This window comes from Choloepus didactylus, chromosome 27, assembly GCF_015220235.1.
Source record: "Choloepus didactylus isolate mChoDid1 chromosome 27, mChoDid1.pri, whole genome shotgun sequence".
NCBI lineage: Eukaryota > Metazoa > Chordata > Mammalia > Pilosa > Megalonychidae > Choloepus > Choloepus didactylus.
The window spans coordinates 10,779,148-10,805,550 of NC_051333.1; the positions used below are offsets into that span (position 1 = coordinate 10,779,148).

A 26,403-nucleotide genomic window follows, 5' to 3' on the forward strand; every position below is an offset into this window, starting at 1 on the left:
CTAGTTACATCTGTCCTCCTCTCTCCAGATTAAGTCCACCTTCGGGATCCCCCTCCCCTCCCTTTTCTTTCCTAATCCCTCTCAGCCCGCCTCTAGCTCTGCTCACTTGTGGATGGCCCCGCCCACTTATCGGAATATTCTAAATGATTTAGCCCCACCTATCTCTGAGTTCCTCCCTTTGTCCCGAAACTTTCTGAGTAGTTTCTTACCTCCCCCTTTTCCTGGCCCCATGCCCTCTGCGAATCTAGGTTCGGACCCTACCTCAGAGTACCTTTCCTTCAATTCCTGAATGTTACCCCTAGCTCTGCCCCAGCCCGCTCTGAGATTCACTCCCCCATTCTCTTCTCCTGGACTCCTTCCCCATTCATTCTCCCCGAAGGCCACGCCCCCTGAGGTCTAGACACCGCCCTGCACCCGCCCCCTCCCGCTCTTTCCCCGACCCCCTCGCCTGCCCTCCTAGCCACGCCCCCAATCCTTGCGTACTTCAGTGTCCCCGCCCCCTCGCCCGCCCATCGGCTCCGCCCCGCCTGTCCTCTGGCCCCGCCCCCGGCCTCGCGCTGCAGTGCCTTCCCCTCCACGGCCCCGCCCGCCCCGGCCGCGCCGAGCAGAGGGCGGCGGCGGCGGCAGCGGCGGCGGCGGCTGGAGCGGTCCAAGAGGAGGAGAAGGATGGGGGCTGCGGCGTGGGCGCGGCGGAGATGAGCGCTCGCGGCCCCGGGCCCAGGGCGGCGCGGCCGGAGTGGGCGGGGGTCCCGATGCAGGCCCGAGGAGGGCCATGGGGCAGGTCCTGCCGGTCTTCGCCCACTGCAGTGAGTAGAGTGAGGCTCGGGCCTGCTGTGGAGCCCCGAGGCCCGGGTGGGGCCTCCTCGGTATCCCCTCCGCGCCAGGCCGCGGGAGAGCTGGGATGGGGGGAGGAGGCGAAGGAGACAAAGGAAGCTCTCCCCTCCCCCCGCGCTCTGGCGGCGGCGGGGGCGGCCTGACCCGGAGGACCTGGGTGAGACGGGGCGGAGGTGGGGGAACTGAAAAGCTGGTGTGGGGCGCGCTGGGCGCTGGGATGTGCGGCCGGGCCCTTCCGGGGCTTGAGGACGAGCCCGGGGAGCTGTCCCCTCTCCCTGGTGCTGGCGGTAGCCAGCGGGAAAACGGTGTTGAGTGGAGCGGTAGAGCCAGGATGGAAGAGAGGGATCAGCTCCCCACCACCCGTCTTCGCATCCCACCCCACCTTTTGGGCCCAGACTCGGAGACAACCCGGATCAAATCGTCCAAATCCTCTAACAGTCGAAACCCCTGTCCACAAGCCGCAACCATCCCTGGGTTAGAACCACTAGGTCCTTAGAGGACTTTACCACTGATTAACGGTAACCCTGCGGCAGGTCCACGCCGCTCCCGGCCTCTGATGAAGGGAGGTAGGGGCGGGGGCGTCCGATTTCAGTATTGAGCACCTCCTGAATGCAAAGCCCGGAGCCAGTTTTGAAGGGCTGGATTCCAAAAGGAAAACGCCTTGTCCGTTCCTCATGACCTGAGCCCTTGGCTCTAACAATCCATGTCGAACATTCTCTGTCCCACACCCTGTGGTTCTGATACCTGGGGATTCCAAAAGTCTCAGACACAGCCACTCCTGTGTCCTGAGAGTCCGGATGCCAAATATCTAAAAATTTCTAGATTACCACCCAACTTTCTAACATCTTCCCCCCTTTCCCTTCTGCCTTCAGCTCCCATCTCTTCCCCTCTGTCTCTCTGTGCCAGTCACACCTCTTTTCCTCAAATACTCCAAGAATAGTACTTGCCTCAGGACCTTTGCACTAGCTGTACTATCTGCCTGGAACACTCTTTCCTAGATATCGGCATGGCTTCCTCACTTCATTCAGGTCTCTGCTCAAACGTTATCTTATCAGAGAAACCTCCCTGCCTCCTCTGTCTTAAACAACACCCCCCCTCACTTTCTCACACCTTGCCCTGCTTTATTTTTTCTCCATGCACATATCAGCACCCAACATCGTATGTCTACTTGTTTACTGCCTCCCCCATAGAATGTAGGCTTTATGAGGGCAGAAATTTTTGTCTGTTTTGTTCACAGCTGTACCCCTGGGGCCTAGAAAAGTGTCTGGTGCATAGTAGATGCTCAATAAATTATTTTTGAAAGAATGAATGGATTGAAACCTTTCAAGATTCCTAATTTGAAAACTCTAAGGTTAAAATTTCTGGATTTGAACTTCTAAGAACCTGAGATTCTAGTGACCCTAGAATTTTAGTCTGTAGGCAGAATGTTCTAAGGGTGCTGTGACTCAAACATTCTAAGATCCCTTAATTGGACCATCCTTGATTCCAGGACTGGCACACCCTGTGATTTGGACAGTCCCAGCTTCTAAGAGTCTTTGATTCTTTCCCTTTCTTAGAAGAAGCTCCGTCTACAGCCTCCTCTACCCCTGATTCCACCGAGGGTAAGAGGGGTGTGTGGATGAGGGGTGGGGGCCTGAAGGATGTTCATAGCTGGGTAGAGGGCTTGGGGAGAGTTTTCCAGGGTCCTGTTGACCGAAGCTAATGGCCCTCCTGTCCACTGTAGGAGGAAACGACGACTCGGATTTCCGGGAGCTGCACACAGCCCGGGAATTCTCGGAGGACGACGAAGAGGAGACGACATCGCAGGACTGGGGCACCCCTCGGGAGCTGACCTTCTCCTACATCGCCTTCGACGGCGCGGTGGGCTCCGGGGGCCGTCGGGACTCGGCTGCACGTCGCCCGCGTCCCCAGGGCCGCTCCGTCTCAGAGCCGCGAGACCCGCCCCCTCAGCCTGGCCTGGGCGACAGCTTGGAGAGCATCCCCAGCCTGAGCCAATCCCCGGAGCCCGGACGCCGCGGAGCCCTCGACGCCGCCCCTCCTGCTGAGCACCCCCTGGAGGATCTGCGGCTCCGTCTGGACCAGCTGGGCTGGTCGGCGGGGGGAGGAGCGGGATCCGTGGAGGACTCTGCCACCAGCAGCTCCACCCCGCTGGAAGACGAGGAGCCCGACGGAACCGAGGCGGGAGAGTCTGCGGAAGGTGAGAAGTCCGGAGGTCAAGAGGGGTGGGGTGGTCTCTTCTCTGGGCACCCTCGAAGAGAAAGCTCACGACCTCTCTCTCCCTACCGCACCAGAACTGGATCTACAAATCCGTCTGGCTCAGTCCTGTCTGCCCGAGGTCTTGACTTCCCAGTCCAGCCCGGGCCCTGGGACCCCCCAGGCCGGCACCCCATCCCCATCCCGATCTCGGGATTCGAACTCTTGGCCTGATGAGCCCCTGCTGGACCAGAAGGAAGAAGAACCGTGGGGGCAGCTGGAGCGGGAGCCAATCAAGGGGCAGTGCCTCGTTAGCACGGACCAATCAGGATTCATATTGGAACCACACCTAGGTAAGCGGCGTGGGTGGAAAAGCTCCATTGGACAACCTGGAGGCAAGCGGTGGTAAGATTGGTCTTTAAAGCGACCAACCTACCTAAGGTAGGGAGGATGGTTGAGAAGTGAGGAAGTATTGCTATTGGCTAGACATTATAAACTCCGCCCCTTCAAAAATTTGCCTTCATCTGGGAGTTGCCACTGGCTTTTTAAATATAATTCCCGGCCCACTAGAGAAGTTAGCCCGCCTTCGAGCATTGGGATTGGCTGATTGTTAAAAAAAAATAATACGCCCTGTTTGGGAATGCTCCCCCTATAGGATGATTTTGGATAGGCCAAATTCCCTGAAAAAAAAAAAAAAAAAGGCTCTCTTCTGTTTGTGGTCATTGGCTATTTACAAGTAATCTCTACGCCTTTTTAAAACTCTTCTTTCCTGACCGCACCCCGCCTTTAAAATATGCTCCGCTCCCTAGAATAGCTATGGGTTGGTTATAGATATCAAGGCTTTTGTCTGTTTACAAAGAGAGCCCACCCCTTTTTGGAATCGTCCCCACCTCTATGAACAGCCATTGGCTGTGTACAAAGGGGCCCCGCCCCCCTACTCCTTGCTCGGGTTCCACCGAAGTGGGCAACATCCCGGAGAAGCAGCAGCGTCCGCAGCCTCTCACTCGGAACGGAGATGGGGAGTAAAGGTGGGCTTGCGGCACGGGCTGGGAGGGGGGCTGGAGGACGGCGGGAAGGGAACCAGAATTTACCTTCATCCCCTCCCCCCCAAATATGGGGGAATGTTTACTCTTGGTCCCTAGATTCCCCAGAGTTGCAGGCTGGGGCTGGGGACTGGGGGGAATTGGTACGGCTAGGGAGGAAGCGGACGGGGCGTGGGGTCGCCTCTCCCGCCGAGCCGCGGCCCTGGGGCGCAGGAGCAGGGATCCCCCCTCCCCCAGCGTCTGGGCCCAGGCGATGCTGTCACTCAGGGGCTGGACGGGCCAGCACAGCTGCGGGCGCGGCCCCCTCCCCCCAGCGTGCCTAAACTTAGCCCCCGCCTCGGGCGACCCGGCCCCTCCCCCACCCACTGGCGCGGGCCTTGGGGAGTTTGCGGGGCGGGGGGAGGGCCCTGCGTTCTGGGAGAGCGAGGCGAGCTACCCTGTTTGGAGGTAGATGGACGGATTTCTATAGGGAACATACCGAAGTGAGGGGCTCAGTGAGGATGGAAAGCTTGAGAGCGTCTGGAAGGAAGCCTAAGAGGACTGAGGATCCGGGTTTTGAGTTCTAATGGGAGCATATTATTAGACGGGCTGTTAAAGTTTTGATGAGTGAGGTGAAACTTTGGAGTCAGGAGCTCAGGTAGTTTGGGAGATGAGTTCAGGGTCTCAGAAAGGGGTGGGAAATGTGAGTTAGCCTTTGGAAAGGAGGGTGGTGCAACAAATACATTTAATACTGCATCGATGAGGTCTCACTTAATACCTTCAGGGGAGCAGAAATTAGAAAGAGCAGTAACAGCCATTCCTGGGCAGGATGTTGGGGAGAGAGCACTCTCCCATGTTGTTTGGGGAAATGAAAATGGTTACAATCTCACTAGTCAGCAACACAGCAACACTGATGACATTTAGAAATATATAACCAGTCCACCCCAGTGCTTCCACGCCTGAGATTCTGTCTCAGAAATAGAAGCTCCAGGAAGTAAGAATATCTATGGAAAGATATTGCTTGCAGCACTTTTTGGAGGAGGTGAGGTAGGAGCAAACAGAATAAATGATTCAGCCAATAGGTACATGGTTGAGTAGAAGATGCTATAGCCACACGGCAGACTATCACGCCTCCCTTAAAAAGAATGAATTAGGAGCTATTTCGGTTGACTAAGAGGGATTTCTATGAGGAAAAGTGGACTGAGATGAGCATGATGCAGAAAAGTGTGTATATGATTCTATTTTTCATAAACAGTGATCAAAAAGCATGAGTAGGTATACATGCATTCACACATAGTTGCATGGGTAGGGGACTGGCTAGGTGGTAAAACTTGGGTTTTCTAGGGGGAAGAGAGGGGAGGCAAGCATGAAACAAAATGAGGACACTGAGAATTTGGAATTGGTTTACAGCTCAGACAGGAGGGTCAAGGGGTTGATTCTACACTGGGACTTGGAAAGGGGAGGTGCAGGCCAAGAGGTCAGCCAGGCCTGGGTCCGAGCTCTGGCCTGATGCCGACCCCCCTCCACAGTGGCGGACCTGCTATATTGGAAGGACACGAGGACGTCAGGAGTGGTCTTCACGGGTCTCATGGTCTCCCTCCTCTGCCTCCTGCACTTTAGCATTGTGTCTGTGGCCGCCCACGTGGCCCTTTTGCTGCTCTGCGGCACCATCTCTCTCAGGGTTTACCGCAAAGTGCTGCAGGCCGTGCACCGGGGGGACGGCACCAACCCCTTCCAGTGAGCATCCCCGACCTCTGACCCTAACCCCTGTCCACACCCTGACGGTCACCCTCAGTCATGACCCATGGGCTCAAATCAGGCACTCAGCTCTCACCCTGACCCTGGCCCATCCTCATCCTTTTGCTGATTCTAACCTGACCCTGAACCTGACTTAAACCAGGCTTGTCACACCCCTGACCCCCAGCCCCGACCTCTGATCCTACCCTCTGACCCTTAATCCTTGATCCCTCTCCCTGACCCCGATCTTGACCCCAGCACTTCACACCTGATTCCTTTGCCTTGTCTCTGTATCTTGACTCTGGTTTGCCCTAAACCCCCTTTTTACCCCTGTCCCAGCCACCCCCCTAACCTGAGCCCTGTCCACCCCCTAAACTGCCCTATTCCCCTTTGTCCCCTCAGAGCCTACCTGGATGTGGACCTGACCCTGACCCGGGAGCAGACCGAACGTCTGTCCCAGCAAATTGCCTCCTGCGTGGTCTCTGCGGCCACGCAGCTGCGGCATTTCTTCCTGGTCGAAGACCTCGTGGACTCCCTCAAGGTGCTCCAAGTCCCATCCTGCTCCTGGGTCCCCAACCCTCACCTCCCTGCTCCTGGTGGGGCGGGAGGGCCACTGCTGGTAAGTTCACAGCCTGCAGAGTGCCCTGTAGACTGGTGACCCTGACCTTCACCCCCAGCTGGCCTTCCTCTTCTACATCTTGACCTTCGTGGGCGCCGTCTTCAATGGTTTGACTCTGCTCATTCTGGGTGAGCTGGCAAGGCTGTGGGGGACAGGTGGGGAGGTGGGTCATCATTGGGGTTTGGTGGAAGGGAACCGAGGGCCTAGATGGAACCATTAACCTTCCAGCAGAGCCCTGACCCCCTCTCTGTGCCCGCAGGAGTGATCAGCCTATTCACTGTCCCTCTGCTGTACCGGCAGCACCAGGTGAGTATGAGAGGGCTGCAGGCACCGGTATCCCAGCCACACATGGTGGTCTGACTGTCCCCCTCCTGTCCCAGCCAGAGTCAGGAGGGCCACCTGGTATTCCCACCCCTGACAGAGCCGGGATACGACTAACATGCCCCTACCCAAGGGAGGTGGACTATAGGATGCCCCCACTTGGGGAATCCGAGGTCCAACTGTCATGTCCTGGCCAGAACTAGCGGGCCTGACATGTCACCACTAGAGACTGAACAACACTCATCTTAGATGGGAACGGGCAGAGCAGTTAATGCCCTTTCCTGCTGAGGCCACCAGGGACTGACAAACTCATATCTATCCACTTGGAGATGGACACACAGGCTGACGCCATCTGTTCCTAAACATATCCTGGACCTGACTGACACCCATCCCAGACAACACAGGCCCTCACTCCCTGAAACAGCCAGGGGCTGACTCCCATCTCAACCAGAATCAGGTTGGGGGTGGCTGTTGCCACTGAATGCTGTCCAGAAACTGGGCAGATTGGCTGGCTCTCGCTTCTCCAGCACAACTGTGAGCTGACCCATGCATGTCCCCACCAAAGAGACAGTCCTAACCTGCTGGAATCACCGAGACTCACAATGTCAGCTAACCCCGTGAACCAAGCAGGAATGCAAATCAATCCACCCTGGGAGTGGGAGTTGCCAGCCAACACCAATGCCCTCCACCCCTAAATGCACCCACACACATATTTACAGTTGTGTGCAGGACAGACTCCCACAGAGTGGGTACCCAGTCAACCAACCCTACAGCTTGAATCTCTGAATTCCAAGGATAGTTTAGTAGATTTAGGGTTGAAGGTGGTGATTTGGAGGTGAGAGGGATGCAGCTCCTGAATGAATTAGGGAGAAACCACCCCCACCCCCACCCCCCACCCTTCCCGCCTCTCCCCACCCCCCATCCCTCCTTTCACTCCTCTTTCTCCCCAGGCCCAGATCGACCAGTATGTGGGGTTGGTGACGAATCAGTTGAGCCACATCAAAGCTAAGTAAGGGCATGGGGAGGAAATGGATGGGAGGGGGAGCTTGGGAACTTTTTCTTTCGACACTCCCTGTCTCCAGAGTCCCTGGGGCTGAATGCCCCCTTCTCAGAGAAAGATGAGAGGCAGTTCCAAGCAGGTCTTTAAGTGGAGGGCAGGGTTTGGGGCCCTCGGCTAGCTACCCCCATCCCACCCTCCCTGAGTTCTCAGATGCTTACCCCTTGTCTTGCCCCACCTCATCACCCGTCCGTTTCTCTGTCAGGATTCGAGCTAAGATCCCAGGGGCAGGAGCCCTTGCCTCCGCTGCAGCAGCAGTCTCCGGATCCAAAGCCAAAGCTGAATGAGAGGCTGTGTCTGCCCACCGGCCGCTTGCCCCACCCTCAGCAGCCCTCAGCGCCCCCTCCCCCAGCCCCCTCCGGTCCCCACTCTGTCCGCCCCAGGCCCCAGCCATTTCCCGGTGGGTGTCAGGATCCCTCACTCCAGGGAGTTTGCGCGGATTCCCTGAGCAGACCGGACTACGTTTCCCAAGAGGCTCTGCTCTAGGAGTCCAGGAAAGGCGAGGTATCTTGGCCGCGAGGCCTGCTGGGACTCGTAGTTCCCTAGACAGGGCACCCGTCCTGCACTTCCGCGACCTCGCCGCTGGAGGCGCCGTGAGGGGTTGGTGTCTCCTGGACGCCGCGGGGGCTCCAGGCGCCGGGGCTTTGCATGGTGCCCAGAGGAGGCTGAGCTTTGATCTACACTGTAATAAAGACTCCTGTGGAAAACCGAAGGCCTTCTGTGCTTCCAGTCTTCTTCAGCTTTCACCTTCCTGCACTGAAAAGCACTTCAGTCATACTCAAGGAGGAATGTTCCTCATCCCTGCGGGAGAAGCCCCTTCACCGTCTGTTAAGACTGTGAAATGAGGGAGGAGAGGACGCCGAGAGAGACCACCCATCCCGGGGCTCTCAGCCTGGGTAGCCGCTTTCCCTGCTTGTGCTGGCGGCGGCAGATATCACTAATCCATCCCCACAGGCAGTCTTCTCACCTGAGCCCCAGCCCCAAGGCCTTCTGGATGACTACCCTTGCCATATCCAAACCACCTCTTCATCTTGCCTGATCCCCAAACCAAGGACGTCCCCACTACCCTCTGTGCTTCTCACTCCCCACATTCAATGAATCACCAAGACTTGTCCTTTCTACCTCCCACACGGGCCCATCCATCCACTTCTCTCCATCCCAGTTGCCTCAGGACCAAGTTCAAGGCCTCCTGGCTTCTCTGGGCCTTAGTTTCCCAGACTGTAAAGTAGGGGAGGAGGAGACTGAGATCTAAAGTAGCACTGACTTGGGTCTGAGTCCTAGCTCCACTACCTCTTGGCTCTGTAACCTTGACAAGTGACTTCAACTCTCGAAGCCTTGGTTTCCTCAACAGGAAAATGGCTGACACACATACAACCATATGTACGTGTAAAGCCTGTGGCACAAAGCCTGGCACATAATAAATGCCCAGTCCAAAGAAGCTGTTATCATCAGCTATGACATTGTTTCCCAAAGTTCAGTCACTCCCTCACCACTTCATGATATTTACACTACCTTTCTGTTGTTTACCTAATATTTTTCTTTGAATTGAGCTATTTTAAAAAATAAAACCAATGTCCTTTTAAAAAAAGAAATGTTACTTCATCACCTTAAAAGGAAACCAGGATCACTAGCCAGAAATAGAAGATAACAGTAAAAATAAACACAAAACTATTAACATTTAAAATGTTTGTTCGTGCATCACCTAAAATCCTCTCACTGGCCCCTAGCAACGCATGGCACATTTTAGGTAATAGGTAATGGTGTTGCATGTCGTAGTAACAGCTGCAGAATTTGAGTATAGCAGGGCCTAGCAGCAGCCATGTAACTAAAAGAAAAAAGGCTGAAAGGGCTACTCTTGAATCTGGATTTGCATAGCAGGTAGACTACTTTAAATTTCTGAATAGAAAATGCAAAATTTCCTAAAGATACTTTTACCTACACTTTATGTTAGAAAGTGTCCATTTTTCCATATCAGAGAATGGGGGAAGGAGAATATGTTGTTATTATTGGGCAGGAATGGCTAAAGCCTCCAGGCCCAGCTTTGGCAACCTCTCTGGAGGCAGGGAACAGGTTGGAGTTTGAAGCAGTCTTCGTTGAATGCCTCCCAGGTGATCAATTGCACTAGTCCCATTTTACAGATGGGGAACCTGCATCTCACAAAAGGAAAGTGATAATCTGTAATTTATCCCTCTAATATTTATTGAGTATCTGCTATGTGCCAAGTACTCTGTATGTACTAGGGACACCACAAGGAACTAAAACTAAGTCCGTGGTTTCATGGAGCTGATATTTTAGCAGGAGCAGACAGACAAGAAGCAAACAGACCTAGAACAGGTCAGGTGGTGATCAGTGTGACAGAGAAAGGTCCAGCAGGGTGAAGGGATAGGGTGACACGGCTTGCTCTTTTAAACACGGTGGTCAAGGAAGGCTTCACGGAGTGGTGATATCTGAGCGGAGGGAGGCAGCTAGTCATGTGTACATATGGGGAAAAGGAGATCCAGGCAGGGGAACCCACAAAGACAAAGACCCTGAGAAGGGAGCATGTCTGGTGTCTTCAGCAGGAGACCTGTGGGCTGGAAGCAGAGCATGTGAGGGAAGATGAGGAGATGGACTAAGAGCCAGATTATAGGAATTTGTAGACAATGATGAGGTCTTTTGCATTTATTCTGAGATGAAAGCTAAGAATGATTTCATGCCAGTGATTTTGTTTGCAAAGCATGACTGACTTCGATTTTTAAAGGATCCCTCTTTTGGTCAAAATAATGCTGATGGTAATTATGGATGATATTCGATTACCCCAGGTGGATAAGCTGTGTGAACTGGGGTACTGTACTCTCCGTTTCTGAGCCTCGTTTTCCCTGGCCATAAAATGCCGGTGTAGAGATTGACGCGGTCTAGTGTCGGGACAAGGATTTCTGTCGTTTTGGCCACTTCACATTCCCAGCACCTGGGACAGTGTCTGCGACGCAATGGGCACTCAATAAACGTGCAGATCCCTGCAGTTCCACAAAAAGGCGGGCAGGTGTCGCCCCAGTCACATCGTTGCCTGCTCAGAGTCTCCGGAGAAGTGGTCTATACCGGGGTTGGGCTAAATCAGATCTGGATACTCAACAGAAACCCTTTCACCCCTCCGCAGAACTCAGATTGTTCAAGAAAGGGGTTTCTGAGTGCCGAATTATGAGTCAGTTCTCTTAAAAAACTGATTTATTACTTAGGAAAAAAGGGGCTCCTGGCCCTTTAACAGCTGGGCCAAATCCCGGGAAACCGCTTCCCAGAGTGCGCAGCGCTATGCAAATGAAGGGTTTTCTGAGCGAGGATGATTCATATCTTCTGAAGTACAGACAACATTTTCCAAGGCTATTTGCCGTAGAAAATGGCTAGAAAGGATTTTTAGATAGTGAAATTGACTATCTCACGCCACCAAAGTACCTGACCGTAAATGTAAAAAGTATTTATTTGGCATGGTTTATATAGTTGTGAGGCTAAGCGCTGTCTTGCCCGGATGATCCTCAGTGGTCTGGGGTGCAGGCTTCAAACCTGTAGCTGTCTAGCGACAGAGTGGTTCAATTCCACCTTTCGGGCGGCCGGTTTCCCTATTTTCCTTCTTCTTCGCATTGGATCTTAAGAGAGCTGAATCTTTTCCAGCGCCAGCAGAGGTCGCTGCAACTTCGACATTCTGAGAAAGTGTCTCCGAACTTTCTGTCCGGGGGTCTCCGGAAAATCTCCCCTGAGATTGCATTTCTTACCGAAGATCATCGAAGATGACTCTGAAAAGCGAAGAACAACTCATCTACACTCTTCAGTTCCGAAGTCTGGAAATTATCCTGGATTTCTCCCCCTCGCTCGCTTATTCACCCGCTCAGTCATTTGCTCACTCATGTATTAATCACACGTGCATGTATTAATCAGCCAAACGGTTATTCATTCGTCCGTTCACTCCTTCAACAAGTACTCCCCGAGTGGCTGCTCTGTGCCTGGTCCTGTCCTGGGCGGTGCTGGAGACACCCCGACCCCGGCCTCTTGGGGCTCCCAGTCCGGTGAGTAATTTACACAGCTAATTAACAACTAATTAACAACTGCTGGGAATGATAAGTACCGCGCATATCAGGCCATCGATAAGGAGACCTGATCAGGGCGACTTTGAGCAGAGAGCAGAAGGCTGAGAGGGGCTTAGGCAGCAGAAGGGAGAAATGGTGCCCGGTGGGGGCAGCGGGATGGGTCGTGTCGGCGCTGGCATGCGGGAACTCACAGACTCCTCACAACAGCCCCATTCTGTAGGTAAGGAAACCGAGGCTCAGGGAGGTGAAGTCGCTTGTCCAAGGTCCCTCAGCCTTGGTAGACCCTGAGCTCCCGGCTCTCCAACCATCCAGCCGGTGCTCTTTACCACGACCTATACTGTCCTTCCTAAGCTGGCTACTCACCAAGTCCAGTGTCCTCTGTCTCCTGGATGTCTCTAGAATCCCCCTCCTTTCTATCTCCACGCTCAACCCTGGTCCAGGCTCCTCCCACCCCGGGGTCTCAACCACAACCTCCTCCCCCATCTCCTGCCCCAGGCTCTCCCTCTCTCCCTCCCAGGCACCATCAACCAGGGACCTAGATAGATCTCCCCAAAGCACAAACCTGCCCCTGCCCCTTTGCTGCTCAGAACCTGCTATGGCTCCCCAGTGCCTACAAACAAAGATCTAAACTCCTTAGCCTGGAGTGTCTGGAGAATCTGGTCCCTGCTAACCTCTCTCCACACCTTTTGTTCCTGCCACCATGAACCTCCAGCTCCCTGGATGTACCCACCTCTCTCCCCACCAACAGATCTTGGCGCTCACTATTTCCTCGGCCTCGAATCCTTTTCGCGTTTTCTTCTAGTCCCTTCTATTCCCTCTACACATCATCTAGGACTCAGCTCAGCTCTTCCCCTTCTCCAGGAAGCCCTCTCCGACTCCAAACCAGGTCAGGTGCCGCTGGGCTTTCCCAACCCGGCCCTGCCCCCTTGGCTGATTCCTGATTGAGCCGGGACTGCTTCCCCCACAGGTCGTGAGCCCCAGGAGGGCAGGGCCAGGGCTGTCATTTCCTGCAGTGTCCCTGACACTGCCCACACACACACACGCACACACAGGACTGGGCACACTGTAGGTGCTTAGCAAATTTTGTTGAATTAATTATTGAATTAATTGATTCCACCTTGACTGCTCCCCCTGTTTATTCATTTATTCATTATTCACTATTCATTAAGATGTCTGAATGACCGCTGGACCCTCACTTATATCCCCAGAGTGCTTGCTGCTTATGCAAATAAGGGATGGCTTAGATTTTGCATGAGGGTGGCTCAGCTGTGTTTGGGGAAAGACAAAATGGCAATATTTTTGGTTTAGAGTCAGTGTTGGATCTGTCCTTCTTTGTTTATAACCCAGAAGTGGCCACATGGGAAGCAAAAGGAAACATATCTTCACTGAAAAATGATTTGAGATTCTGTGATTCATATAAAAAGTTACTATTTCCTTCCAAAATGTGGTGGTCTGGCATATAAATTTAGGACTTGTTAAGTTGTTCAAGCTTAAAACGTCTAATCTTCTCGTGAGGAAGTGGAAATGCTGTTTTTCCACCTCTGCATCTTTTTAAATATTTTTTATTGTGAAATATAACATATATGCAGAAATGTGATAAATTTCAAAGTACAGTTTAATAAGTAGTTACAGAGCAAATTTCAGAATATAATATGGGTTACAGTTCTACAATTCAGGTATTTCCTTCTGGTTGTTCAAGTACACTAGAAACTAAAAAGAAATATCTATATAGTGATTCACTAGTCAGTCATTTGTTAAATCCTGACTTCTTTACAACTCCTCCGTCTCATTTGATGCCTCCACACCTTTTGTCTCTCTTGTCCCTCTTCTCCCACAGTTAGTGCTGAGGGAAAAGAACAATCATCTCTTGACCTTAAACCTGTCTAATAATGAATCTCCACCTCCACACCTTTTGCTCAAGTCATTTCCCCAGAGCATACAGGACCCAACTTCGACCCTTCAGCACATCTGTACCACTCACCTCACAGCTAATATTCTGCCTCCTTAATTTTTTTTTTAATTCAGTTTTATTGAGATATATTCACATACCATACAATCATCAACTGTTCACAGTAACATCATATAGTTGTGCTATATATATATCATATAGATTCATCACCCCAATCTATCCTTGAACATTTTCCTTATACCAGAAAGAATCAGAATAAGAATAAAAAATGAAAATAAAAAAGAACACCCAAATCATCCCCCCACCCCACCCTATTTTTCATTCAGTTCCTGTCCCCATTTTTCTACTCATCCATCCATACACTGGATAAAGGGAGTGTGATCCACAGGTTTTCACAATCACACTGTCACCCCTTGTAAGCTACATTGTTATACAATCGTCTTCAAGAATCAAGGCTACAGGGTTGGAGTTTGGTAGTTTCAGGTATTTACTTCTAGCTATTCCAATACATTAAAACCTAAAAAGTATTATCTATATAGTGCGTAAGAATGTCTACCAGAGTGACCTCTCGACTCCATTTAAAATCTCAGCCGCTGAAGCTTTATTTCGTTTCATTTTGCATCCCCCTTTTAGTCAAGAAGATGTTCTCAATCCCACGATGCTGGGTCCAGATTCATCCCCGGGAATCATATCCTGCGTTGCCAGGGAGATTCACACCCCTGGGAGTCAGGTCCCACATAGGGGGGAAGGCAGTGAGATCACCTGCTAAGGTGGCTTAGCTAGAGAGGGCCACATCTGAGCAACAAAGAGGCACTCAGGGGGAGGCTCTCAGGCACAATTATAAGCAGGTTCAGGCTCTCCTTTGCAGTAACAAGCTTCATAGGGGCAAGTCCCAAGACAGAGGGCTCAGCATGTCAAGCAGTCAGTCCCCAATGTTTGTGAGAACATCAGCAACAATCCAGGTGAGGAAGTTCAACACCTCTGCATCCTGCCCCAGCTCCTCAGGGGGGACCCGAATATACGTTTTTATTCTCTGCCCAAATTACATTAAGATGTGTTGCTATTTCACTCTAACCTATACAAACCTACCATATCTCACTTCCTATTGAAAGTTCCATGTAATTGTGGTGTTTGAACAAACTGACTGTAGAAGTTATATTGTTTAGAAAATATAGATCCTACACCAAATAAACATTTCTTCCCTTGGTCTCACATGGAAGTTGAAGTTTTAACACACAGTCAGTTTCAACCTTTACCTTTTGGCCCAATTTGCCCTAGTCTTAACCAGATCTGCTTCATTCATATCTCTAATTGAAGTCTGGGCTCTTTTACAGCTTTTTTTTTTTTTTTTAAACAGTTGCTGTATACGTTAATACTGACATTCATATCTGCCAAGCTCCAGTTCTGAGTTTTCAGGTGTCACACAGATACCCAATGTTCCAGAGACCAATCAGGTTATACACCAAGGGATCAACATTTCAGAGTTTGGAGATTGCCATTACAATTCAGAAATAGATTTGGCTGCTGTAAGAGCTTACAATCTAGGGACCATTACAATAAGCATTGCCTCCTTATTTTTTCTAGTAGTACACACAACCTGCGTGCATGGGAAGTCCTCCTGGCTCTCTAGCCTCCTTCCATCCTGCTGTTGGCTGATTCCCTAGGAGGAGCACCAGCAAGTATGTGTTTATAGTCTCCCCAGCAATCTAACCTCACTCCCTCAGGCTGAAAGGAAGCCAAGTGATGGGCGTTGGGAGAAAAGAGACACTGAGGTGTGATGGGTGCATTTTTAAGGGCATTTTATTGGAGGGTTGAAACATGGCGACAGTGCAAGAACCATAGGGGGAGGGGAGCAGCGCAGCGCCAGCCCGCCCTGGCCCCCGGGGTCAGGTGCAAAATACAAATAGAATCACAAATAGCATGGAAGGGAGCAGGGTTCGAGATTCAATACATTGTGGTCAGCAGGGGCAGGCCCTGTTCACGGTCTCACACTTGCACCCAGAATCCTCAAAGACACAGATTGTTAAAATCTACGATCCCTCAGGTTGTCTCACAAAAATAACATCTCATGTCCCTAACCAACCCAGAGTCAGAAGACAGCTGGCGAGTCAGGGACAGTCCGAAAGGAGACAGGCAGAAATGGTCAGATAAAAACAGGCAGAGAAAAGACAGAAGTGGGGAGAGATACTCAGAAAAGAGCCCGAGACTGCCCGAAACAACCAAAAGGGCCGTGACGATCAGAAAAGGGACAAGACAGTCAGATAGAGACAGCCAGAAAAAAAAAAGACAGCCAGAGACAGGCTGACTCAGTTTCCCAAAGCAATTCAACAGCCCGCTTTTGAGTACCAACGTGACCGAGGCTGAGGTCGCAGAAGCGCTCACACGCTCACACGCACACGCACACACACGCACACCCATATATAATATATTTATTTATACATAATAGATATAAGTGCCTTTCGGAAACCAGGAAAGGGATAAATAGCTATGGGAAGGGGGCTGGGTTCAGGTGGGGCGCACGGAAGGGGGGGCACGTGGAATGTTTCCATGCAGCAGAGGGTGGTGTGGCCCACCCCCGGTATTAAAAAATATAAATTTGCCTCATGATAAAATTCTCATAAGGTGAAGCACAAGGAAAGGCGGGGTGGGAGAGCCAAAACCAAGATCTGGGGCTGGAGGGAGCTCGGGGAACTGAGGGGCCGGAAGCTGGGATCGTGGGAGCCCAGCCCCATTGAGCTTGCCTGTCCTAAAATTCTGGGGCTTGGGGGCTAAAGCCTCAGCCCTTAACTCTTCTCCGGAAAAAAAAAAAATTCGAGTCCCCTTGCGACCTTCCCTTGTTCCCTTTTCTAGAGGAGATGTGGGGGTGCAAGGAGAGGGAGAAGGTGGCGTCCTAGGCTGGGGAAGGGTGACAGGCCTTTTAAGAAAAAAGCCAGGGCTTAGGGCTGGGGGTACTGAGGCGAGAGAGGCCCTGCGGGTAACTGTCACCCCCTCTCGATTCTGTCACCCCCTTGACTCAACTCACTGTTGCAGAAAGAGGGCAGATGGGGAGAGTGGAGACCAAAAAAAGACTTTGGGGAGCGGGGTGGGGGTGGGAGGCCAGGATCCCTCCGGCAGGGTCTATCCCACCCGTGTCCCACCCCAGAATCTGGCCAACTCGGTTCACAGTATAAACACTCCAGCAGGGCAGGCTTCACAGCGCCCCCTGCTGCCTGAAATCAGAGAGGCCCAACAAGGAAGGCCAGGGGGAGGCAGGAAGGGGCGGGAGGCTCCGAGCAACACTGTCATCAGAGAGGCTGAGCTGGTGGGGGGCGATCTTTAGGAAGCCATAAATTCAGCTCAGAGCCAGTTTTTCTGGGAGGGAGTGGCTGGACAGCCTAAAGGGAGGTTCACATTTCAGAGTAAGTGGGGTGGGGAGAAGGAGGTTATCAGAGGGGGCATGGACTCCCCTCTAAGGAGGGGGCGGCTCAAGTCTGCCACGGAGGACAAAGGACGACTAACCACGTGGAAATGTTGGATAAATAAGTAAAGGGTGGGGGTGGGAGATGGTTGGGGTGGGGGCTGGCATTTCCTTGTTGGGCCTGTCTGGAGACAAGTCCAGCCCACTCCCCTCCCCCTTTCCGCTCATCCCCGCACAGCAAGTCCGAGGGCGGACATCACCCCACCCCCCCAAGCCCCCATCCCCCCCATCCCCCCAGGCTGGGTTGAGACGAGAGGGCCAAAAGGCAGCTGGGGGTGTCCCTCCCCTCCCCACCCCCTGCCCCCAAAGTCACCAGCTCTCTGGCCTCGCCGGGGCACAGAAACAAGCGGCAGCCCCCAAACACAAGCAGGCGGTCCTGTCCGACGGCAGTGGTGGCGGAGGGTCCGACAGGGGAGTCAGGGAGGCCACACGCCCACTTTTGTCTCTTCCCCTCTCTCCTCCTCCTCTTCCAAATCGCTCTCCTTTGTGTGTTTGTTTGTTTTGTGTGTCTAAAGAGTTCACAGAGCAAGGAGGGAGGGCGAGTTCAGGGGGTCGGAAGGCTGGTCGCTGCCGCTGGGGCGTTGGGCGCCGGCGAACGCGGAGACCTCCGGGCAGGTGAGGACAAACGAGGAAGTGTACGAAGGGTTAACAACGGGGAAGGGGTCACCGAGGACTTGAACTTCACTGTGTGTAAAGAGAGAAGCTGTCAGGTTGGGGGGTGCGTCCTGGTTGGTCTGGAAGGGCAGGGGCGGTGGTGGCGGGGGCGGCAGCAGCCAGCCGAAACCGTCTTCCTTAGCGGATGCTGACCCCGGCAAATCTCTCACCTCCGCCAGCGGGCCCGGCCCCGGCCCCTCTTCGAAGGGGATCTTGCAGCCCGGTTTGTGGGCCACCAGCACAAACTCCAGACGCTCCTTCTCCTTTTGGAGTTCCGCGATCTCCGACTCCAGCTCTGCCTTTTCTTCCTCCAGTTGATCCGTTTCCTGCTCGGCCAGGTCACCCAGGAGAGGGAGGAAGGAGAAAGAGGCCGTCAGCGACTAGAGAAGGTAGGTCAAGGCTGCAACCGTCTCCCCTGGAGGCCCAGGGCCTGGAAAGCAGCTCCGGGAGTGAGGGGAGTTCTGGTTAATGCTTTGGGATTTGGGGCAGGGGTCTTGCTCCTCGGAACCTCCCCATCTGCCCAACGGGCACTTGGGAGGGGGCCAGGCACAAATAGAAGTCTCTGGTGTGCAGGAGGCACTCGGAGGTTTGTGGAATGAATGAATGGTTGTAGGTGGTCTTACTGCCACCTTCTCCCCTCTGCTGCCCACCCCCTCTGTCTCCTGAAAAGAAACCAAGTAGAGGGGGAAGGCAGAGGATTTTCCTGGTTTCCCCCGGAGGGAGCCAGGTAACAGGTCACCCTGTGGCAGAAAGTAGAAAACTCTCAGACTGAGGTAGGATGGAGAAAGGGAGTGGGTCTTGGGGCAGATGCCACCAGCCCAAGGTCTGAGAACTACAGGTGGTTGGGACAGGTTTCAGGGAATTGACACAGGCAGAAAGAATTTGGTTTCACAGACTTTCTAGAATGTTAAAGGTAGAAGGAGCCTGGGAGAGTCAATGAAGGATTAGAAAGTTAGGGAAACCGAGGCAAAAATGGGTTATCGCTTGCCCAAGACCAAATGGGAGAAACAGTTGGTGCTCCCCTCTACTAAGGGTCCCCCATATGCCCCCACAGGATGAAGTGAAGGCCAGAGGGGATGGGGTCACAGGTCAGGACAAGGAGGAGCCAGGATCCACAGGAGTATTTGGGGGTCCGTGTGTGTGCAGGTGGTTCCCCTATCTGGGCCCCCCTGTGCCTGCATTCACATCTGGAACCTCTGGTACTCAGCCCAGGGAGAGGGCATAGTTGGAGGATGGAGCCTGGGGACAGAGCCCCCCTTCGGCTCTCCTTCACCCCACCCCTGGGGCTCCATCCTCACCGCCTGGAGACGGTCAGTCAGTTCCCGCCGACGGTTCCTACACTTCGCAGCTGCCAGCTTGTTCCGTTCCCGGCGAACCCTTCTTTTCTCCTCCTCCTCAGGGGTAAGCTGAATAGGGGAGATAGAGGCCATGAGGTTGGGGGACAGGCTACACCTCCTCCATCCAACCCCAGGAGCCAGAAAAGAACCCTCTAGTCCTCACTGATGGCAGAAGGGATGACAGGGCCCTGCAAGCTCTGAGATCTTAGTCCTCCCACCCCGACTGTGAAAAGTTTCTGCCTCTCTTCCTTCCTCCCTTCCACCCCCAGACCAGATTCTAGATGCCCCTGACTCACCGTCTCCTCTCGGGGTCTCCTGGGCCGGGCTCTGGTCGGGCGGGAAGGCCCGGGTCCGCTGGCGGTGCCACTGGTGGAAGGCCCGCCACTACCACCAGCTCCGCCACTGCTGTAGCCACTCATGCCTGGCGTGGAGTAGCTGGTCCCCGGCATGTCATAGGGGTCGACAGCTGGGGGTTGAGAGGCCAGTGGCTGCCCCTGGGACTGGGCCATGGAAGAGATGAGGGTGGGTTGCACGAGCCACTGGAGGTCCTGGCTGGTTGTGATGGCGGTGACCGTGGGCACGAAGGAACCGGGCATTTCCCCGAGACCGGCGCACTCCTACGGGGTGACACATACACACACAGGCGTAGACACACAAACAGAGACACCGACACACACACCCCCAGCACACATACACACCCCGACCCCGTGAGTGAGCACAGGGCGAGCGGGTGTGGATGTGTGTGTCACAGGCAAAAAGCCACAACACCCACCCTTCCACTACACCGTGACGCAGTGGTTAATGAGAGGATTTCTGCTCAACTGGCTTCTACCTCCTCCTCCTTCCTCGGGGAAAGGTTGCATGGTTCCAGCGGGTGGTGAATCACACCCCGGGTTGGTGACTCTTAGGTGTGGGGGGTGGGGAGGAGGCTGGACACAGCCGGGTGACAGAATCCCCGGGCCGGAGCCACAGCCACACACAGCCCAACACCCCACCCCCACCCCAGAGGCAAGGGGAGGGAGGGGGAGAGGCCTTAGGCCAAGCCTCCCTCTCCACTCACACATAGACACCCCTCTGTGCGAGGGGATGAGGGGTCGGGAGGCTCCCAGAGAGCCCCGTGCAGGGGTGGGGGTCCCACTTAAACGGATGCTGGGGACGGGCCCAGGAGTTTGGAACAACGTTTCAAGTAACTGTCTCTGCCCAGAGTGAGACTGACAAGTGACAGGTTAGGGTGGACGGACAGGTAGAGAAGCATGACGGCCCGGGTTCTCTCGGACTGTCGCGGAGTGAGGAGTGGCTCTAGGTCCAGAGCCCCTAACCCCAATCGGCGCTTGTCTCCCCCCCACCCGCAGATGGAATCCTAGAACCGCTCGGAAGGCTCAACTACTCTCCCAGGGGGCGTGGTGAGGGAAGGGCTGGCTCGTCGACCAATCAGCGTCCTGGGAACCCAGAAGGGGCGGGGCTTCTGGAGACCACCTGGCCGGTTCCTCTCGGATTACCGGTTCCAGCCCTGTCTTCGGACACACCGGAGGGACGGGGTGTCCGGAGTAGGAGTGGGAGTGCATCTGTGTGTGTCGGGAGAAGGGGGTGACGGTCACCGTGTCTTCCGAAGAAACCCGGCACACACACAGCCCCTGCCCCTGAGCGCCGAGGACACAGGGTCCCGGCAAGGTTCTCTAGCAGATCCATCAGGCCTCAAAGGATGGCTCTTGTCGCGACAGGACTCCCGTCGCCCTGACTCGAAAGGCTCGTAAGACAGACCCAGGAGCAGAGGAACGACCGGGCCGGGGGACAGTGAAGGGGGAAGGGAACTGCCCCCTACAAATAGGAAGGGACAGCTGATTGGCCAAAGTCCGCGCCGCGGCCACCAATCGGAACGCCAGGCTGCACCCTCCCTTAGCAACGTGGCCCCGGCGTTCCAAAATAGAACGCTCCGGGGACGTCAGGGGCGGGGCGGACGAAGGGGGCGCCGCGCGCCGTGCGTGCCCCGCGTCAGACGGAGGATTCCAGCGCGTCAGCCGTTACGCACGGATCCCCCGTTACGTCTCCGCGCAGGAGGCGGAGGCAGTGTGGCCGAGGGTTCGAGGCCCGCTCTCCCGCCGGGTGGAGGACGACCCGGCGCCGGGAGTCGGCGCTTTGAAGGATGAGGAAAGAGGGGGAGGCTACTGGAAGCTTCTCCGGGATTTCCCCCACCTGCCTAACCGCGCCAGCTTCACTGTGGGGACCTGAGCGGGGGGTCAGTCCCAGAACCAGCTAAAAGTTCTCAGCTCTGCTACCGCATACACGTTGCACGGAGCGGGGCATCCTTTCCCCCAACCAAGCTTACCCCGCTGTATTCGCTCCCTGCGCTCCCCGCACACAACCAATTGCAAACATCTCCCGACTTTTCACAGTTTGCAAAGTACGCTGCGATCCTATTCCCTCTGTTCCTGAGTTTTGGCGAGTTGCTTAGGAAGGGGGGTTGGCTTGCTCTGCCCTTGACTTAAAAAAATAAAATCCACAAAGCAGCCCTCTAGAACTCACCTGGGAGGCGGCGGCGGTGGGTGGACTGCCGAAGGAGTCCACCGAAGACAGATACTGAGACTCGGCGGAGGGTGAGGAGCTGCACCGGGAGCCGGAGTCGTAGTCCCCGGGGAAAGCCTGAAACATTTCCCTGGGCACAGGGGGGCCCCTGTGACCACGCTGGGGTCGCCGGGAAGCCAAGGCTATGGCTGGGTGGGGGAAGCAAGGTGCGAGTCCGGGGTGAGCCGAGCGCGTCCCCAAAATGCGCTGTCCGGAGAAGCTCGGGGAGCGGGCAGCTTCCTACTCCAACAGAGGCAAAGTTTCCGTGCAGCTCCTCAGCGGTGTTCAGGACCCCACAGGATGCCGCTGTGCCTCCCGAAAGTCCAGGCTCCGGAGGCCGCTGGGGCGTGGGGGCCCGCTCCCCCTGGGGCGGAAAGTGCTGTACCGCTTCACAGAATCAGCTTCAGGTGCGGTCCCCTCCACGCGTCAGGCCGGTCCCACGGGGGGAAAGGAGCAATAAAGAAGATAAAAAGTAATTCGCTCTTCCAAAATCAAATGAAGAATTATCTAGAAGAATCCTTCCAAAAACTTTCCAGAAAAGAAAAAAAAAGCTGGGCTTCACAGCTCCCGAGAAGAACCACAACAATCAAGTCCCCAGTCCCAGCTCCGCGTGTCCCCGCTTGTGGCGGTGGCTCTCAGTCTTATGAATGAGGCCCAGCACCGCGAGCCTGTATTTATATGCCCGGGACCCGCCCCCTTGCTTACGTCACTCCTCAAACTTCCCAAAATCTTCGGCCCCGCTGAACTGAGACACACGCCGTTCGGCCAGAGGTCGATCCTAGCCTCCATCTGGTCACCTGAATGACCTTCGCGGCCCTGGGGGTCTCGGGGGCTGCGTTCCGGGGCGCTCGACAGGAGGGGATTCCGACCCCGCCTCTCCGAAGTTCCTGTGACGCAATTAGCCATATAAGGAGCTCGGCCGGCGCGGCGGAGTGTTTGTTTGGTATCCTAGCAATGACGTCAGAGGGAATCCCTCGCTCGCGCGCGCACTCCGCGCGCCTGCGGAACCCGCCCGCGCCTGCGCAGTGCCGCGCCGCCCGGCGAGCTGGTATTAATAGGCGTTTAGACTTGCCCGGGGAAGGCCGGGTCTGACCCGGGCGGGGAGGACCCCAACTTGCGGGTCCCCCTGACCTCTGGAGGGTCCCTCTCCTCATTTTCTCGGCTGGTGCAGCGCCCCCTCTCGAGAGGCAGGGCAGGCCTCCACAAAGCTGATGTTGGGTAGTCACGTAGGCGGGGAAACTGAGTCCTGAGCGGGGTGGGAGGGGCTGCAGTGCTCCGAGTGAAAGTGGATATGCGGGAGGTGGGGTCCCAGGCTAGCTCCGGCTTCTGCACCGACTCGCTGTGCGAGCCTGGGAAATGTTTCCCCCTCTCTGAGCTTTAGTTTTCCCAGCTGGACAAAGAGTTAGTGTCCGGTCCTTGCTGGCCTCCCACGACCGGGGCTCGCGGGATGGGGGAGAAACTCAGGGCGAAGTCTCCCTGCTGATGGTATTGGGAACTTTTGCTTCCCACTTTATAATCCATCCCCGAGACGGAAAGAATGTGGGGGGAACAATATATTATTATTATTATTATTGATATGTATTTAGCAGTTACCAACTACAAGCACCTGTGCTAAGCCCTTCAATACAAGATTTGTAATCCTTACAACAGCTTTGGAAAATTAAGGGCGAAAATCTCCATTTTATAAAAGGGAAAAATGATTCTTGGAAAGCTTAAGTGACTTGCCCATGATCCCAGGGCAAGAGATTCAGATCCAGAATTGTACAGCTCCAGAGCTCTTACTGTTTCCATTTCCTTGCTGATCTCTGAAGCCTGCCTCGGTTTGGTGAAACTCCCTGAAAAACCTGGGTCTTGGGATTGTTTGGATGATAAAAGTGACAATAGCAGCTTCCTCTTGCGGGATGCTATGAGCCTGACAAACCCATTCCTTAACTGCTCACAGAGGGGCAAAGCTACTTTCCCAAGGCCACCTCCTTAGGAAACATGGATGAAGGGTCTATCTCAGGTGTTTCTGATGCCACAGCCCCAAATTCTTAACTCCATCCCACCCATCGGGGAGGGTGCCACCAGCTCCTTCACCAACCTGAGAGATCCTGGCACTTCTCTACCGGTTCAGAGCCTGGCAGGGCCCTGGGCACTTTGAAACTGTTGACTCTTCTAGGCCCAGAGAGGGAAAGGGACTGGTTCAGGGTCACACAGCAGGTCTGAGGCAGAGCCAGAGGAGGGGGTGGTTCCTGATTCCCAGGAGCCCTGATTCCCAGCACCAATAATGGGGAGAGAGGGGGGAGAGGTGGGAGGCTGGGGAGGGACCTGGGGGGCGATAAGGGGAGGTTGAGCTTTCCAGATGAGAGTCCAACCTCAAACCTGCCCTCTACCCCCTTCCCTCACTCCACCCCTGTCTGCCACCAGTCAGGAGGGAGGGACAGGGATAAGGAGATGACACAGCAGCCACTGGTGGGCAATGACTTGGTCCCAGCACCAGACAGGGAGTGACCCCTTATTCCGACGTCCCATCCAAGCCCCTCATCTCCTCTCCCACTCTGCCATGGGAGACAGACCCAAAGAAACCAAATGCCTGCACTGGTCACCCGAGACCTCACACCCCGACACAGGCAGCTCAAGCATCCACCCAGCCACCGACATAAACTCACAGAGTCACACACACAGGCACCCAGACATTTCACCACAGGCGACAGGACACACGGCCACAAAGAGAAACAGCTGCACAGACACACCACACTTAGAAGCACACGCTGCCACGTGGCAACCAACACACCTGACACACGTGCACACACACACAAGGGGACTTACAGTTTAGGTATACAGTTAGCCAGGAATGTCTATCCGGACCACAAGACTCATGGAGACCCCAAGACTTTCACTAGAGATGCACCTGAAGACACACGCCGTACATACACAAGAAGTTTTTCACACACACCCAGAAGTGCATTCCAATGTACAGCTTGACTGGGACATCTGTGCAGACTCCCAAACCCACAGGGACCCCGAGACCCTCACTACAGATGTGCACACACACGTATCTATCCCACCCAGCGGTGGAGACAGTCACAGGGACACACACCCAGCCAACAATCATACATCCCTCAGAGGCACCCACCTTCAAATAACAATAAAAAGAGCCAATTCTTCTCGAGTGCTCATATGAACTTATTTCATTCCCACAACACTCACGTAAGGCGAGAACTCTCCTTTTACATGCAAGGAAACCGAGGCACAGAGAGGCAGCAAGTAAGTAGCAGAGCTGCGATCAGGATGCAGGGGTGCTGGCTTAGCCAGCCTGGGCTTTTTTTTTTTTTTTTTTTTCCAATAATAAACTTTATTTTTAAAGCCGTTTTTAGGTTTACAGAAAAACTGCACAGAAATTACAGAGGTTCCATATTACCCCTCACACACCCATACTCGCACACATGCACATGGTTTTCCCTTTTATTAATGTCTTGCATTAATGAGGTACATTTGTTATGATTGATGAACCAATATTGAGACATTTATATATAAATATGTTTTTTTATTAGAGAAGCTGGACGTTTATAGAAAAACATGCAGCATACAGAGTTCCCTTATACCCTACTCTTCACACACAGTTTTTCCTGTTATTAACACTTTGCATTAGTGGGGTACCTTTGTTACAACTGACGACAGAATATTATTATAATTGCACTGTTAACTATAGTCCATAGTTGACATTAGGGTACACTGGGTGTGTCATGCAGTCCTACGGTGTTTTGTTTTGTTTTGCTTTATTCTAGTAACATACTTACAACCTCAAATTTCCCCTTTTAACCACATTCAAATATACAATTCAGCCCTGCTAATTACATTCACAATGTTGTGCTACCATCACCACCATCCATTATCAAAACTTTTCCATCTCCCCTTGATACATTTTCAGGAACTAAAGTCTGTAGTTGACATTAGGGTCCACTTTTTGCACGTACGGGTCTCTGAATTTCGACAAATATCATGTATCCACCAATATGGAATCATTCAGAATAGTTTCACTGCCTTGCAAATGCCCTGTTGAGCCTGTGCTTTTAACTGCTGATAAAATGGGTTTGTGTACATCCATTTATTCCCATACAGATGGTCACTCTCCTGCAGATATGAGCAGAGCCGTCAGCCAGGTCGCCTGGACTGGCTTCTGGCCCCACCAATTTGTAGCGGCCTGACCTTGAGCTAGGGGCTCCTGGAACCTGTGTCCTTGCATGAGAAAGCAGGACAGGCTTAGCGTCCAGCTCCCTGGGCTGGAGGGGGGCGGATTATAAAGCGTTCATATCAATACAGACGCAGGCAACTGGCTGGCACATTGGTTTTTTTAATTAAAACAAAGCCACCCTGATCTTTGCACACACGGACCCTTCTAGAGACATCACCAAGAGGCAGAGTCACACAAGCCCGTGTCATTGCCTCCCTGGGCCTCTTCCTCCACAAAAACATCCTAAAAATGATATTTTCCGAATGCATTGGTATAAAGACAAGAATATTAATATTATATACCAAAACATTTTCTTTGACCTAAAAGATCTGATTTTAGAAAACATTAAATATTTTGGGGGACCCATAAAAGTATTGTGGGGAGGGGGTGGTGGGGAGAAGTTGTAGAGTAAGAAGGCTGGATGACA

At 53.7% G+C, this 26,403-nt stretch overlaps 2 protein-coding genes and 1 non-coding gene across 4 annotated transcripts; 2 read left to right on the forward strand and 1 right to left on the reverse strand.

Annotated features, from left to right (window-relative positions):
- Nucleotides 1–616: 616 nt before the first annotated feature.
- RTN2 (reticulon 2) lies at nt 617–8,495 on the forward strand. Its single transcript, XM_037819654.1, has 10 exons — nt 617–806; nt 2,391–2,435; nt 2,558–3,031; nt 3,126–3,380; nt 5,579–5,786; nt 6,189–6,327; nt 6,464–6,533; nt 6,665–6,711; nt 7,677–7,735; nt 7,989–8,495. The coding sequence occupies exons 1-10, from the start codon at nt 773–775 to the stop codon at nt 8,068–8,070; spliced, it is 1,413 nt and encodes a 470-aa protein (XP_037675582.1). The 5' UTR covers nt 617–772; the 3' UTR covers nt 8,071–8,495.
- A 2,784-nt stretch (nt 8,496–11,279) lies between these two features.
- TRNASTOP-UCA lies at nt 11,280–11,366 on the forward strand. The gene has a single exon. It is a non-coding gene; the product is annotated as a tRNA-Sec (tRNA).
- A 6,110-nt stretch (nt 11,367–17,476) lies between these two features.
- FOSB (FosB proto-oncogene, AP-1 transcription factor subunit) lies at nt 17,477–22,389 on the reverse strand. Of its 2 annotated transcripts, XM_037820458.1 has the most exons (5): nt 21,722–22,389; nt 19,495–19,815; nt 19,160–19,267; nt 18,032–18,187; nt 17,753–17,891 (listed from the first exon to the last, which is right to left on the reverse strand). In XM_037820458.1, the coding sequence occupies exons 1-5, from the start codon at nt 21,845–21,847 to the stop codon at nt 17,889–17,891; spliced, it is 714 nt and encodes a 237-aa protein (XP_037676386.1). In that variant the 5' UTR covers nt 21,848–22,389; the 3' UTR covers nt 17,753–17,888. The 2 variants fall into 2 exon arrangements, with proteins under 2 accessions (XP_037676385.1, XP_037676386.1); XM_037820457.1 differs by having other exon boundaries at nt 17,477–18,187.
- Nucleotides 22,390–26,403: the final 4,014 nt, after the last annotated feature.